This window comes from Saimiri boliviensis, chromosome 6 (genome assembly GCF_048565385.1).
Source record: "Saimiri boliviensis isolate mSaiBol1 chromosome 6, mSaiBol1.pri, whole genome shotgun sequence".
NCBI lineage: Eukaryota > Metazoa > Chordata > Mammalia > Primates > Cebidae > Saimiri > Saimiri boliviensis.
This window is the reverse complement of record NC_133454.1, coordinates 46,030,178-46,046,686: the sequence shown is the minus strand read 5'-3', so window position 1 is coordinate 46,046,686 and position 16,509 is coordinate 46,030,178. Positions and strand designations below refer to the sequence as shown.

Genomic DNA, 16,509 nt, shown 5'->3' with positions numbered 1-16,509 from the left:
TAAGACTTTATATGCTCTTCAAATACAAGTTTTTCAAACAGATTTAAGATTTCTTGTGACGAAAATAAAATTTTATCACTTTAATAAAGAATATCAAAAGTATTTTCTCATGCCTGATAAGTTAGTATATTCTCTTTTCTACTACTGTTCTTTTTGTTTTTATTACAGATCAACGTAAGAGTAACTACGATGGATGCTGAGCTGGAATTTGCCATTCAGCCCAATACAACTGGCAAACAACTTTTTGACCAGGTATCATTTAACTGCATGAAATATGCAACTTTTGATACCATGCTGTGAATGTTGTTGCATACTTCTTTCTCTGTTTTTCTGTACTTTTGCTAATAATCCAACAATGTAGCACTTGGAATTTTTCATGGTAGCTATTCAGATACCCCTATTACAGCAGTAGGGATATTCTTTATTCTTTTACATTTCTACATTGGTGGGAGAGGACTTCTCGGAAATAATTTTCAGCAGGCATTTATTTAACATCTATGAAAATCATTGTGATGGTGACTCAAAGGGATTCAAAAAGAATCTACGAAGTTGAGTGAAATGAGTAGGAATCATGGGCAGAAGAGACAGTGGGAGCGAAAGCATAGGGAATTACAAGTAGAGAGCATCCCTTACCCAAAATGCTTGGGACTAGAAGTGTTTAAGATTTTGGATTTTTTTTTTAGATTTTGGAATATTTGCATATGTATCATGAGATATCTTGGGGATGGGACCCAAGTCTAAACACAAAATTCATTTATGTTTCGTTTACAACTTAGACACGTAGACTGAAAGTAATTTTATAAAATGCTTGAAATAATTTTATGCGTGTGCTGGGCATGGTGACTCATGCCTGTAATATCAGTACTTTGGGAGGCTGAGGCGGGCAGATCACCTGAGGTCAGGAGTTCGAGACCAGCCTGACCAACATGGAGAAAACCCATTTCTACCAAAAATACAAAAGTAACCGGGAGTGTTGGTGCATGACTGTAATGCCAACTACTCAGGACGCTGAAGCAGGAGAATTGCTTGAACCCGGGAGGCAGAGATTGCGGTAAGCTGAGATTGCGCCATTGCTCACCAGCCTGAGCACCAAGAGTGAAACTCTGTCTCAAAATAGTAATAATAATACTTTTATGTATGAAATAAAATTTATACTGAGTTTTTACTGGGACCCATCACATTAGGTTAGGTGTGGAACTTTCCACTTGCAGAGTCACGTTGGTACTGAAGAGGTTTCAGATGTTGCAGCATTTTGAATTTTGGATTTTTGCATTAGGGATGCTCAACCTGTATGGGCTATAAGGAGATCACTAACAATTTGGTGTCATAGGTTCATAATGTATGAGGCAAAAAAAGGTTGGGATATAGAGGTCAGCTATCTGGTATGTTAAGGAACTGAGACTACTGATCTTATCTATCTTCTCAGTCTTGGGTATGCATTAGAGTCACCTGTGGAGCTTAAAAAAAGAGGGGAGGAGACAGTGCCTTCAAAACTCCTTCTAGAGGTGCTGATTTAATTGTCTGGGCCTACTCTTAAATCATCAGTATTTTAAAATTTAAGCTTTTCAGGTAATGTTGTATTGCAATGTGAGAAAAGTTTTACTGAGAAAATAAGGTAAGAGATTGTTCCCAGGGGTAAAGGAAGGTGGTATATCTTGCATGGCATGAAACTTAGAGGAGGCTTTGCATACGTAATAAATTTTAAAAAGGAGGAGGGTAACCTTTACATAAACTTTACATATATTTTTTCTCAGGAGCAGGAGAGTAATAGCTTGTACTCAGAATAGCTTGATCTTAAAGAATGAAAGAGTTTCTAGCATTTTAGCAATAAGTAACATGAGATACCTTGGGTTTATTAGTTGTCATTCTGTCAAATGCAGATTCAAATCTGATGAAATAAAAATTTTAAATTCTGAAAAGTTGCTTCTTCTCCTAACAAATAATATACTTAATCCCCTAATTAGGTAATTCATAAAATGAAGAGTCTTTTTAGATGATGAAAGGCTTTTGTGTGGATGAGCAAATTTTTAAAGCAAAATTAAAGAGCTGAGTTCACCATACCTTGTGAACCAATCTCCACTTCTTTTTGTTTTTTTTCCAAACCACATTTGTTTTGGTATAATATCTGCTTCTGTTGATTCTTCTAGGACTCCTGTTTGTGATTATAAAGTCTATCTATCTTGAATAAAAATGTGAATAGAGTTAGCATTTATTGTACTTCATAGGAAATTGAAATGCTATTTATAGTAAGTGAAATGTTTGTGGCAGCCAAAAACTAATCAGCAAGTTTTTCTTTTTGGTATTGGATACTAAGAAATAAAACTTACTTTTTATTAAGTAGAGTTACTTTAACTTGGACCGGAAAACGAAACCTCATTTATTATAGGGCAGTAATGTGTAGTGGTTTAGTAGTGTGGGCACTAGAGCCACACTGCCTGCAGTAGTTCCAGTTGTACCTGTTTGACTTTGGACAAATTAATCTCTTTGCCTTATTTTTCTTGCTCTAATTAGGATGAGGTAACATTACTTCTTTAGAGGTATATTGTGAGAGTTAAGTGAAAATCTATATAAAGTACGTAGAACAGTATTTGATGGTTTTATGTATATCTCTTTCTATTTATATAGATAAATACAGTGTCAATGCTGCATAGTGATGTTTCTGTCAACAACAGCCCATATATACCGTAGTGGTCCCATAAGATTGTAATACCATATTTTTACTGTACCTTTTCTATGTTTAGATATATTTAAATACACAAATACTTTCAGTTGTGTTAGAGTTGCCTACAGTATTAAATATAGTAACAGCTGTGCAGGTTTGTAGGCTAGGAGCAATAGGCTATGCCATATAGCCTAGGTGTGTAGTAGGCTGTGCCAGCTAGGTTTGTTCAAGTATACTCTTATGATGTTCACAGGATGATGCAATTGTCTAATGATGCATTTCTCAGAATGTATGAAGCAACACTGACTACACATACACACACACATACGCACAATTGATATTGTAAATGGTCCAGATTATTATTTACTTAAAATAATTTTTTTTTAGATAGAATCTCACTCCTGTTGCCCAGGCTGGAATGCAGTGGCGCAGTCTCAGCTCACTGTAACCTCTACCTCCCAGGCTCAAGCGATCCTCCCACCTTAGCCCCTGGCTAATTATTTTTGTATTTTTCGTAGAGGTGGGGTTTTGCCATGTTGCCCAAGTTGGTCTTGAACTCCTGAGCTCAAGTTATCTGCTTCCTTGGCCCCCCAAAGTGCTGGGATTATAGGTGTGAGCCACCATCCAGCCTGGTCTAGATTATTGAGTATTATTATCTGTTATGGACTGTTCTCAGCAGTTCTTTAGTCCCTGTTCTATTTCCTGACTGCTTTTCTTGAACTCAAACACGAGGATCTAAATACAGGCTTTACTTTTGTATATAGTGTGTATGGAATGAGCTGGCAGCTTAACGTCAAGCCAGGAGTAAACTGGGTCCTCTAAAATGAGAGCACATAGCTTCATGAGTCCATGTGTAGCAAAGCTCCATGTCTGATTATGATGTTAGATCGAGGACAGCTGCTCTGTGTTGGAGACTCTGAGTGCTTGAAGTCCTTTGGTTTGCTTCTTGCTGACTGTTCTTGACTAGCTTTCTCCTCCAGCTGCTTCTTGTGGGATTAAAGTACAGCGTGAGTGTTCACACCCCCAAAGAGTGTGTAAGAACATCTGTTAGGGTGAAAGAAGTATTAAAATATATTTTTAGGCTAGATGCAGTAGCTCACACCTGTAATCCCAGCACTTTGGGAGGCCAAGGCAGGTGGATTATTTGAGGTCAGGAGTTTGAGACTAGCCTGTCCAATATTGCAAAACTCTGTTTCTACTAAAAATACAAACAGGGCGTGGTGGCATGCACCTGTAATTCCAGCCACTTAGGAGGCTGAAGTGGGAGAGTTGCTGAGATCTGGGAGGTGGAAGTACTCCAGCTTGGGCAACAGAACAAAACTCCATCTAAAATACATATATATGTATATAAAACCTTTTATATAAAATCATTTCCAAAATGTTTAAAAATATATATGCTTTATAGTGTATTAGCATGACAGTGTGTAATTTGTAAATAAATATACATATATTATAGTTATGTGCCCAGGGATTTTCACTTATAAAAGTAGGTGATCAAAAATTTATGGGCGCTGGAAGGACAGCCTCACAAAAATATATTAACTTAAAAAAAAAATTCTAGGAGCACCTAAACCACTGGGGAGATAGGGCCTATTAGGGCATTTCACAGCTGAGCTCTCTTGTTTTTGTATCTGCGTAAGAAAGTTAGTTTAGCTATTATCCCGTGTGCCCACTGTGGTACATCTCCCTTTTACTTACCCAGCATTGTGAATCTCTGAGTATGGGGGCAGAAGCTGAGGCCAGCTGCTTTGCTATACTTCTCTCTGCTGCTTTTGACCTGTACATTCCTACTCCTGTACTCTGAGCTTGAATGTTTTCTGTGGCACTGCTGGGGCAACCTATCTTTTACCAAAGTTAGATTATTTGGGATCTCCTTTTGTCCACATTGAATTTTTCATTGTTTGGCATTGATCAGCTTTTGCATTATCAATATGAGACTTTATATTCCACATCTTCCAGAGGTTGCTTATTTTTATTTATTTATTTATTTATTTATTTTTTCTGAGACGGAGTTTCGCTCTTGTTACCCAGGCTGGAGTGCAATGGCACGATCTCGGCTCACCGCAACCTCCGCCTCCTGGGTTCAGGCAATTCTCCTGCCTCAGCCTCCCTTGTAGCTGGGACTACAGGCGTGCGCCACCATGCCCAGCTAATTTTTTGTATTTTTGGTAGAGATGGGGTTTCACCATGTTTTGTTTTGTTTTTTTTTTTTTTGAGACGGAGTTTCGCTCTTGTTACCCAGGCTGGAGTGCAATGGCACGATCTCGGCTCACCGCAACCTCCGCCTCCTGGGTTCAGGCAATTCTCCTGCCTCAGCCTCCTGAGTAGCTGGGATTACAGGCACGTGCCACCATGCCCAGCTAATTTTTTGTATTTTTAGTAGAGACGGGGTTTCACCATGTTGACCAGGATGGTCTCGATCTCTCGACCTCATGATCCACCCGCCTCGGCCTCCCAAAGTGCTGGGATTACAGGCTTGAGCCACCGCGCCTGGCGGGGTTTCACCATGTTAACCAGGATGGTCTCGATCTCTTGACCTCATGATCCACCTGCCTCGGCCTCCCAAAGTGCTGGGATTACAGGCTTGAGCCACCGCGCCCGGCCTAAAGTTAATCTTTTCTACGACAAAGAAATATGTGTATACCTATATAGTTTTGTTCTTCTTTTGAAGTGTAATATCATCTAGACTCAATGTATATGTTGAACTGAACTTGGTTTTTTCTTGTGTTTTAGGTGGTGAAAACAGTTGGTTTGCGTGAGGTCTGGTTTTTTGGGCTGCAGTATGTAGACAGCAAAGGTTATTCTACATGGCTTAAACTAAATAAAAAGGTAAAATATGTATAATAACATTAATAATTATGTTAAGTTGAAATTATCATGAATTTATGCTGGAAAAGCTAACAGTCTGACTGACTCCAGGTTTCCTTTTGTAGTTATCTGTTAATCGTTAAGAGGTATCATGTGTTTTTAATTCAGTCAGGCACCATCAGCTTACCATCTCAAAAAAAAAAATGCTTACTTTTCCTATTTGAAAACGTAGCTTATAACAAATATTAAAGCAGGTATTACAGATGGCGTACTAAACGCTTCAATTTCGTTGTAAACATCTGCAGGATAAGCTTCTCAAGAATATGTAGAAACGTTTTCAATTTGGTAATTAGAATCTGAGTTTATAGGTCACATTCAAGAGTGTGGAATCTTTTATCACATATATCTGTTTACTGACTTAGAGTATTACACACTGAAATCTGACTTCATAGATTTAGAATCTTCTATTTCACTTCTCACTTTCTTCCAAAAAGAATTTGACGTGACTAGGTTCAATTATTGTAAACTTAAGATTTTTGTTGATTATACTTGAAATTATTTTTCCAGGTGACACAGCAAGATGTTAAAAAAGAGAATCCTTTACAGTTCAAGTTTAGAGCTAAATTTTTTCCTGAAGATGTTTCTGAGGAATTAATTCAAGAAATAACCCAGAGACTCTTCTTCTTGCAAGTTAAAGAAGCCATCTTAAATGATGAGATATATTGCCCGCCAGAAACTGCAGTTCTTTTGGCCTCCTATGCTGTCCAAGCCAAGTATGCAGATTATAATAAAGAGATCCATAAGCCTGGATACCTGGCTAATGATAGACTCCTACCCCAGCGGTAAGTGAAACATGCCTTTACATTGTATTGTTTGAAAATTACAGTCCAGAAGTCTATCAATAAAATTTTTTTCAGGTTTTTTTTTTTTTTTTTTTTGAGATGGGGTCTGGTCCTGCCACCTGTGCTGGAGAACAATGGCGTGATCTCAGCTTACTGCAACCTATGCCTCCCAGGCTCAAGCCATCCTCCCACCTCAGCCTCCTGAGTAGCTGGGACTATAGGCAGATGCCATTTTTTTTTTTTAAATATATTTTTTATAGAGATGGGGTTTCATGATATTGCCCAGGCTGGTCTCAAACTCCTGAGCTCAAGTGATCTGCCTGCCTCGGCCTCCCAAAGTGCTGGGATTACAGGCATGAGCCACTGTACTTGGCCTTTTTTATTTTTATTTTTTATCAGATTTTAAGTTGCCAGCTGGATCACAGAGTGTACTTCTGAAAATCATGACCTAGCACCTCCATAGATTTATATGCTCTATAATTACCTATGGTTGATCTGCTTCTTTCTTCATTCCCACAGGATAAGCAATAAATGGAGGCAGTGATAATTTGAACTTGAGGAAAGGATATTGCTGCTTCTTGGTACAAATTCTAACACAGAAAGGTGCTTAATAAGTGAGAATAAATGGTAGGCTGTGTTTTCTTCATAGAATTCCCTGACTATATATTTTTTTTCCCTGAGATAGAGCCTCACTGTCACCTAGGCTGGAGTGCAGTGGTACAATCTCACTCATTGAGATTGGAGTCCTCCTCTCAGGTTCAAGTGATTCTCTTTTCCTCAGCCTCCCAAGTAGCTGGGATTACAGGCATCTGCCACCATGCCCAGCTAATTTTTACATTTTTATTACAGACAGGTTTTCACCATGTTGGCCATACTGGTCTTGAACTCCTGACCTCAAGTGATCCTCCCCACCTTGGCCTCCCAAAGTACTGGGATTACAGGCGTGAGCTACCGCTTCTGGCTAAATTTTCTGACTTTTTAAAAAGGCTTTTACACTAGGTTTTTATACTCCTAGGCTAGTGCATTGTTCTTTGCTTTGATTTTTTTTCTTTTCTGAGACGATGTCTTCCTCTTGTCACCCAGTGGAATGCAGTGGCACCATCTTAGCTCACTGCAATCTCCGCCTCCCAGGTTCAAGCGATTCTCCTGCCTCAGCCTTCTGAGTAGCTGGGATTACAGGTGTCTGCCACCATGCCCAGCTAATTTTTCTATTTTTAGTAGAGACGGAGTTTCACCATGTTGGCCAGGCTGGTCTCAAACTCTGGACCTTGTGATCCACCCACTCGGCTTCCCAAAGTGCTGGGATTACAGGCATGAGCCACCTCACCCGGCTGTATTGTTTTTATCTACAGTGTACTGCTGCCTCTATAATGGCTATTTCAAAATAACATGGCATAGGAAAAAATTATTAGAAGACCAACATTTTGAGTACTGATTCAACGCTTTGCTGTATATGTGACCTTAAGTACATAACCTAAAACCTCTGAACCTCAATATCTAAATCTGCAAAGTGGGGATAATAATTCTGCTCTGACTGCCTTCCAGTTTATGATTATAATTAACTATATGGTTTACAGTTTTAATTGTCAAGTGTGATACAAGTGTTATTTGGTAATATTGATAAAATCTAGAAAATCAAACATCAAATATTATTTTTTGATTTTTAGAGGCAGGGTCTGACCGTCTCACCTAGGCTGAAGTGTGGTAGTGTCTTCATAGTTCCTGTAGCCTCAAACTTCTGTGCTCCAGTGATCCTTCTGCCCCAGCCTGCAAAATAGCTGGGACTACAGGCATGTGCCACTGTGCCCAGCTAATTTTTGTATTTGTTGTAAGAGATGGGTCTCATTATGTTGCCCAGGCTGCTCTCAAATTCCTGACCTCAAGCAGTCATCCTGCTCCAGCCTCCCAAAGTGCTGAGATTATAGGCACGAGCCACTGAGCCCAGCCTAAATACTGCTTTAAGTATCTTGATTGTTAATTTTGGTAGCACACATATCCTTGATATTACAGACTACATTGAGATCTTTTTAGAACCTGGAAAGAGGTTTTTACTATTCTCTATTTTTAGTCCACATTCCTGAATTTAAAAATTTCTTTTTTTTTTCTTTTTTTTGAGTCAAGGTCTGGCTCTGTCACCCAGGCTCAAGTTCAGTGGTATGATCTCGGCTTACTACGACTTCTGCCTCCTGGGCTCAAGCCATCATCCCACCTCAGCCTCCTAAGTAGCTGAGACTACAGTGTGTGCTACCGCACCCAGCCAATTTTTGTATTTTTTGTAAGGATAATGTTTTGTTATGTGGCCCAGGCTGGTCTCGACTCCTGGATTCAACCGATATGCTTGCCTCAGCCTCTCAAAGTGCTAGGATTAGAGGCATGAGCCGTTGTGCTGGGCCCTAAAAATGTCTATTTAAATGTAAAAATGTGCATTACTATTAACTTAATTTCAGTTTTGCACCATTTCCTTATAATAGTATTGAAGCTTTTAGGTGTAGTTTCTCTTTCATGGTTACTAAATGTGAAGGAAGACAACACTTCATGTTCACTTTTATTTTCTTTGTAGGCATTAAGGTTTATTTTAGTTAATAGATATATTATCTTTTTTTTTTTTTTTTTTGAGACGGAGTTTCACTCTTGTTACCCAGGCTGGAGTGCAATGGTGCGATCTCAGCTCACTGCAAACTCTGCCTCCTGGGTTCAGGCAATTCTCCTGCCTCAGCCTCCTGAGTAGCTGGGATTACAGGCACGCGCCACCATGCCCAGCTGATGTTTTGTATTTTTAGTAGAGACAGTTTTCACCATGTTGGCCGGGATGGTCTTGATCTCTTGACCTCGTGATCCACCCGCCTCGGCCTCCCAAAGTGCTGGGATTACAGGCGTGAGCCACCGCGTCCGGCCTATATTATCTTTTTTTTTTTTTTTTTTTGAGACGGAATTTCGCTCTTGTTACCCAGGCTGGAGTGCAATGGCGCGATCTCGGCTCACCGCAACCTCCGCCTTCTGGGTTCAGGCAATTCTCCTGCCTCAGCCTCCTGAGTAGCTGGGATTACAGGCACATGCCACCATGCCCAGCTAATTTTTTTTTTGTATTTTTAGTAGAGACGGGGTTTCACCATGTTGACCAGGATGGTCTCAATCTCTCGACCTCGTGATCCACCCGCCTCGGCCTCCCAAAGTGCTGGGATTACAAGCTTGAGCCACCGCGCCCGGCCGGCCTATATTATCTTTTAATATGTGCTTTATAGGGGGCCACAAGTACAGTAACTTTAAAATTTCATTTTTGTTTTGAGACGGAGTCTTGCTGTCTTGCCTGGGCTGGAGTGTAGTGTCACGATCTTGGCTTACTGCACCCTCCACCTCCCGGGTTCAAGCAGTTCTCCTGCCTCAGCTTCCCGAGTAGCTGGGATTACAGGTGCCACCATTCCTGGCTAGTTTTTGTATTTTTAGTAGAGATGGGGTTTTGTCATGTTGGCCAGGCTGATCTCAAACTTCTGATCTCAAATGATCCACCTGCCTCAGCATCCCAGAGTGTTGGGATTACAGGCATGAGCCACCATGCCTGGCCAAAATTTGATTATTAAATGTTATAGTGTTCTGCTATGTAATTTTGTAGCAATAGTAGTCACCTTGGAAGAGGATAGAATCATCTAAGTTGTTCACGAAGAGAATCAGGAATATGAGATATTTGATAGTCTATTTATATTCTTCTGGTTTTGAATGTTATTCTAACCTAACATCCTTCGTCTTAGATTTAAAGCATGTAATTCAGTAATCAGACTATTATGGTGGAATTTCATTTCATGTAAGGATTACCTTTTGCTTTATAATCAGAATTACTTTAATTTTTTTTTTAATGTTAAAGAATAAGAATGGTTTATCTAAACAAGTACAGTATCGATCTTTCACTGTCAAACCGGATTGTTGTTTGGTTGAGCAGCAGATGAAGTAATTGGCATGTGATGAAAAAATCCTTTAAACACTAGAATCACACTCAAGCATAGTTTATTTTAAATACATGTGTGCTCTATCTCACTGTTTAAAAACAAGGAAGGTGGCTAAATTCTTTAGATAGGGTTGCTTGTGGTTGCTAGTACAAATGCCCATTTCAAGATTTCTTCCTTAATTTTGTGTAAGTTGTTCTTTCAGAGTTGATACTCCATGAAGGACTGATTCAAGCTATTTTAATCTTAAATGAGACTTAGTCATAAAATCAGATACGTGTTTTTTTTCTGTTTAGAACAGAGAGGATATTTTTACAGTGATTGTCTTACTCCAGTATGGTATATAGCACACTTTTTCTCAGTATCTTAAGTACGGCCTGGGGAGTAAATGAGTAATTAGGTTATTTGGTAATGACAAATTAAATAAAATAATTCAGTGGTTCTGATTTCTTGTATTGAAAAACCCAAATTAGTAATCCGTTCTTATTGTAGAAAAATTTAGTTCTCGTGGTGTAGATAATTAGCTCCACCAGATAGTACTGCTTTTCTTGAAAAAGAGCTAGATACACATAAATTTTTGCATACCAGGTTTCTGACTTGGGCAGCTGTGTGTTTGGTAATACCTTTTATCAAAATGAGAGGAAGAAAAAATATATTTGAGGGGGAAGATGAATTCAGTTTTGAACCTATTGAGTTTGAAATATGTATAGTATAACCAAGAGAGGTATCTATTATTTATATGCATATGTGGGTCCAGACCTTTTAGAATAGTCTTGGACTACAGATACAGTTTTGGGAGTAATCAGTGAATAGATGATGATTAACCCATGAGAATGAAAGAGATCAACCTGTAAGTACTATAAAATGAGAAAAAGACCTAGGGTAGACCTTGTTGTACCTCAGCTTTTGTCTGTGGATTCTGCATTCACAGAATCAACCAACCACAAATTGAAAATATTTGAAAAAATGAAATAGCACAACAATAAAAAAAATAAAAAATTTAAAAGTACAGGATAACAATACAAAACATTTGTAGTGTGTTAGATATTATTCACCTAGAGATGATTGAAAATATACAAGAGGATGTGCATAGGTTATATGCAACTATTACACCATTTTATATCAGGGAAGTGAGCATCCACAGTTTTTGGTATCCATAGGGAGTCCTGGAACCAATCCTTTATAGATGTGGAGGGACAACTGTACTAAGACAAAATGGTCAGAGATTCAATAATAATACCAGAAGATGGCTGGGCGTGGTGGCGCATGCTTTTAATGCCAGCTGCTTGGAAAGCTGAGACAGGAAAATCACTAGAACCCTGGAGGTGGAGGTTGCAGTGAACCAACATGGCACCACTGCACTCCAGCTTGGGTGACGGAGCGAGACTCTGTCTCGAAAAACAAGAATACTTCCAGAAGAGTATTATGTCATGGAAACCAAGTTAAAAGAATAATTTATGGAGAGAATGATCAGCACTGCCAAATATTTCCAAGAGGTCAAGTATGAGGAGAGCTAAAGTGTTGGAGTAAGGAAATTGGGGCCGGGCGTGGTGGCTCACGTCTGTAATCTCAGCACTTGGGAGGCTGAGGTGGGTAGATCACGTGAGGTCAGGAGTTCAAGACCAGCCTGGCCAACATGATGAAACCCCATCTCTACTAAAAATACAAAAATTAGTCGGGTGTGGTGGCAGGTGCCTGTAATCTCAGCTACTGGGGAGGCTGAGGCAGGAGAATTGCTGGAACCTGTGGCAGAGGTTGCAGTGAGCTGAGATCACTTCATTGCACTCCAGCCCAGGCGACAAAAGTAAGACTCCATCTCAAAAAAGCAAAACAAAAAAAAAGGAGATAAATGGTGACCATAGAAGAGCAGTCTTTATAGAGTATTGGATGTTTGAACCAGATTGAATAGATTGGAGGCAGTGGATGTCAGTTATGAAAATTGAGGTTAGTGTATAATGGACAGCCCATAAAAGAAAGTTGGCTCTGAAAAAGAAAAAGGATTGGGAAAAATTGACTCTCTTAATTCTTTTATTCATTCTGCAAATTTTTGAGGCCCTCTTTAGTACTGGCATTGGGCATATAATTATACTGAGCAGTCGACTACACTGGGTTATGTCACCAAGGCTGATTGCGTGCCTGTCTGTGAGCCCAGAGGCCAGACAGCAAGAAAGACAAGAAACTGAAAACTTAAACTCTCTAAGAAGGAAGAGCTTCTCCCCCAAAGCAAGAGCTTGAAAAAGATGCCTAGAGAAAGGAGCAGAGTATAATAAGAACATAATGGTATGTCTCAGACCTCGTTAAGAAATCTATTCTAAGTGGTATGTAATGTGTCCAAGGGGAGATTTTATGATTACTTTATACTGCCAAGAAATCCCTGGATTTCATGCAAGATTTTTTATATAGCAAAACAGTAGTATTTTAACACTACAGCTTTCTATCAGTAAAGGAGGATCTGGTAAATAAAGGTGAGTGTCACATGAGCCAAAGAGAATAGAAATTATGATCTGTAGTGTGCATAGTAGGTAACTTATAAACATGACTTTGCTGATTTGGTGTTAAAATAGTAGTAGTAGAACCTAATGTTTGTGTTTGGCTGGGCCTGGTGGCTCATGCCTGTAGTCCCAGCACTTTGGGAGGCCAAGGCAGGCAGATCACTTGAGTCAGGAATTCGAGACTAGCCTGGCCAACATGGTGAAACCCCATCTCTACTAAAGACACAAAAAGAAAAAGAAAAAAAAAAATTAGCCAGGCATTGTGGTGCACACCTGTAATCCCAGCTACTCTGGAGGCTGAGATAGGAGAATCACTTGAACTCAGGAAGCAGAGGTTGCAGTGAGCCGAGATTGTGCCGCTGTACTCCGGGCTGGGCAACGGAGTGACACTCCATCTCAAAAAAAAAAAAAAAAAAAAAAAGAATGTATTTGTTCACATTTGAATTAAGAACACTGGAAGGATACAAAAACAACTCATTTGGAGAGTATTGGATTAGAGTATGACTTTTCACTGTACTTTTTATTTAACTGAAAGTATTACCTACATAAAACAAAATTAAGGGCCGGGCGCGGTGGCTCAAGCCTGTAATCCCAGCACTTTGGGAGGCCGAGGTGGGTGGATCACGAGGTCAAGAGATCGAGACCATCCCGGTCAACATGGTGAAACCCCGTCTCTACTAAAAATACAAAAAATTAGCTGGGCATGGTGGCACATGCCTGTATTCCCAGCTACTCAGGAGGCTGAGGCAGGAGAATTGCCTGAACCCAGGAGGCGGAGGTTGCGGTGAGCCAAGATTGTGCCATTGCACTCCAGCCTGGGTAACAAGAGCGAAACTCCATCTCCAAAAAAAAAAAAAAAATTAAGAGGCAAAAAAGTAAATACAAATACATGAAGGAAGAATTAGGGCCCAAGAATTCTGGTTTCAATCTGGTCTTTAATTTTTGTATTAACAGTGAGCCATTTTTTGATCTAATGTTTTATTCCTTTGAAATATTTGGGTTCCTGTAAGCTATCTTGGTAGTAACTTTTTGGAGCATGTATTATTTCAAAGAATTTAGGCATCCTAGACTGAGAGAATTATTGATTATTCTGATGCAATTGTAAAAAATAAGATTGATCCCTGGTATCCTCCTCTCAGCCTTCCCTAATGGTAACATCTTGTGTAACTACAGTACAATATTACAAACAAGATATTGACATTGGTACAGTCTAGCCACCTTATTCAGATTGCATCAGTTTTACCTGCATTCATTTTTTGTGTGTTCTAAGCAATTTCATCATGTGTATTAATTTGTCTGACAACTCCCATAGTCGAGTTACTGAAAGGATTTTATACTTTTAAAGTGTATGATTTTGAATCATAAAGACATTATATTTTGTTTTTTTTTTTTTTTTTTTTTAGTGTATTGGAACAACACAAACTAACAAAAGAACAGTGGGAAGAAAGAATACAGAACTGGCATGAAGAACATAGAGGAATGTTAAGGTATTTGGGTAGTTATTTTGTATGTTTTTTTTTTCCCCCTAAAATGTATTTTTATGCATAACATTTATTATTACATTATTTGCAAAAGATTATTTGACTTATGTAAAGCACTAATTTTTAATTCAAGGTATTTTTGTAATTTTAGTTTGATATGTTCCTACTTAAATATGTTACATTTAGTTTTATTTCAACAGGGAGGATTCTATGATGGAATACCTGAAGATTGCACAAGATCTAGAAATGTATGGAGTCAACTATTTTGAAATAAAAAATAAAAAGGGAACTGAACTGTGGCTAGGTGTTGATGCTTTGGGTCTGAATATTTATGAGCATGATGACAAGTAAGTAAATTAGTTGCATAGTGAACTAGTCATTGTTCAGTGGTCTAAATGACTTTAATCTTCTGTCCTGTTTGTCAGAGTATTTTCTTGTCTTGATTACTCTTACTACTATTTTCAAACTAAGAGAATAGTTTATGCCACATAGACTTGTAGATATTTTATCTCCATGTTCTTATCACCCTGCAGTTGCAGAGTTCTACTTTTCAGTGTATTTATCAAATGAGGTGATTTTCTTTTATTTGAATTATGCTGCATTAGCTCTTGTGAGTTATGTCTAGTAACTTAATTAAAATTTGTTCCCTCGATAGGTGAGGAATAATTCTGTAAAATGCTATTATGCTTGACCAATAGGTTGAAATTGAAATGAACATATATAAGAAATCAAGAGCAATGAGAGAATGAAATTAAAAATATGTCTATTATAGCTTAGAGGATGTTTTTTTGAACATATATAGGAATTGTTTTGAATATATTTGGACATTAATACAATAGAATATCCCTATATTATGCATATTGAACAGTACAATTATATTTTGAAATTGACCAAATATTTTTTATTATACATATCTAATTCATCAATATTTTATTATACATATGTATAATATATGTATGTTTACATCTGCACATTGTATATGTACTATATAAATACATGGGTGAATACTACATAGAAACAGTATATTATAAACATATACATGCAATATAAAATATACCAGACTCTTACAAGACTTTTCAGGATTAATAACTCCAGTTGTCTTAGACTTTCTTGACCATACCACATAAGCATCCAAGTCTATGCCAGTAATTAATGCCTTTTCCTAAGACATTATTTATTCTAGGTTGGCTCCAGAATTTTAATTTTTATTATTACAAGTATCTAATAAAACATTAATTTCAAAGCATATGTGATTCCAAATAAGCATTTTACTACTTTTACCCTAATATCGTCTCATGTTTTCATTACAAAGCAAATTAGAATGTATGTCATTCAGAAGAGAAGGTTTTGGAAAGCAAAAACGACTTCAAGACTAATTTTTGTGGACTGATTTTTTGTCTTTTTTGTTTTAGAGAATGGGATCTTGCTGTATTGCCCAGGCTGGCCTTGAACTCCTGGCCTCTAGTGATCCTCCCGCCTCTGCCTTCTCCAGTGCTGAGATTACAGGCGTGAGCCACGGTGCCTGGCTTCTTCATTTTTTGTTGTTGTTCAGGCATATATTGGAGCAATTTTTTTTTAATTTTTAAAAAGTTATTGTATTAGCTTCCAGGCTTACCTCACAAGATTGTTGTGAGAATTATATGAGGCAATTGCTTTCGAATTTTTTGAAGTAGTATGTAAATATAGCATAAAATACTATGTTACATTCCTGCAGTCTCTGTTTTAAGCAGGTTATGCTGATATCAAGGGCCATTAGAGGGCAGTATAACACGTGCATATTGACTAAAGAATGTTTTTCTCTAGAGGGACAAAGAATAAAAAAAAAAAGAATGTTTTATGTAGAAAAGACTGCTGTTCTGCAGTACCTACTCAGCTTGAGAACTAAAAGCAGCATAAATAGGTAGAAATTCATGCTGTGTTGTCAGAAGCCTGGCTAAAAGATGTCTTCTGGCCAGTATAGGTGTCAAAATCATTTCTCAGTTGTAGTTATTAGGACAATAGGACAATAGTGATGCATGTGATGGATAGTCTGAAACAGTAAAATGCATGAAAAGGCAGAAACAAAATTACTTATTCCAATTTGATTCCCTATATCTTTAGGGTGGTAAAAAGGAGGTAACTGCTGTATAGTCTCAAGAGTTTGAATTCCATCTTGACCATTTATCCAAATATTTGTGTGACTGTTTAAAATTTTTAAGTTGACATATAATTCATATACCATAAAATTCTTTTAAAATATACTGAAATAAGTATTTTTAGTATATTCATGAATATTCAGACATATTC

The 16,509-nt window shown here is 38.1% G+C and overlaps 1 protein-coding gene across 3 annotated transcripts in view; it reads left to right on the top strand.

Moving 5' to 3' along the window:
• The window catches only part of RDX (radixin), a 106,085-nt gene that overhangs the window by 25,364 nt on the left and 64,212 nt on the right, over positions 1 to 16,509 (top strand). For all 3 annotated transcript variants that reach the window (XM_039470946.2, XM_074400560.1, XM_074400561.1), the window contains exons 3-7: positions 169 to 252; positions 5,396 to 5,491; positions 6,038 to 6,312; positions 14,146 to 14,229; positions 14,424 to 14,570. In XM_039470946.2, the coding sequence (XP_039326880.1) occupies positions 169 to 252; positions 5,396 to 5,491; positions 6,038 to 6,312; positions 14,146 to 14,229; positions 14,424 to 14,570 (686 nt within the window). The remainder of the gene's footprint in view (positions 1 to 168; positions 253 to 5,395; positions 5,492 to 6,037; positions 6,313 to 14,145; positions 14,230 to 14,423; positions 14,571 to 16,509) is intronic.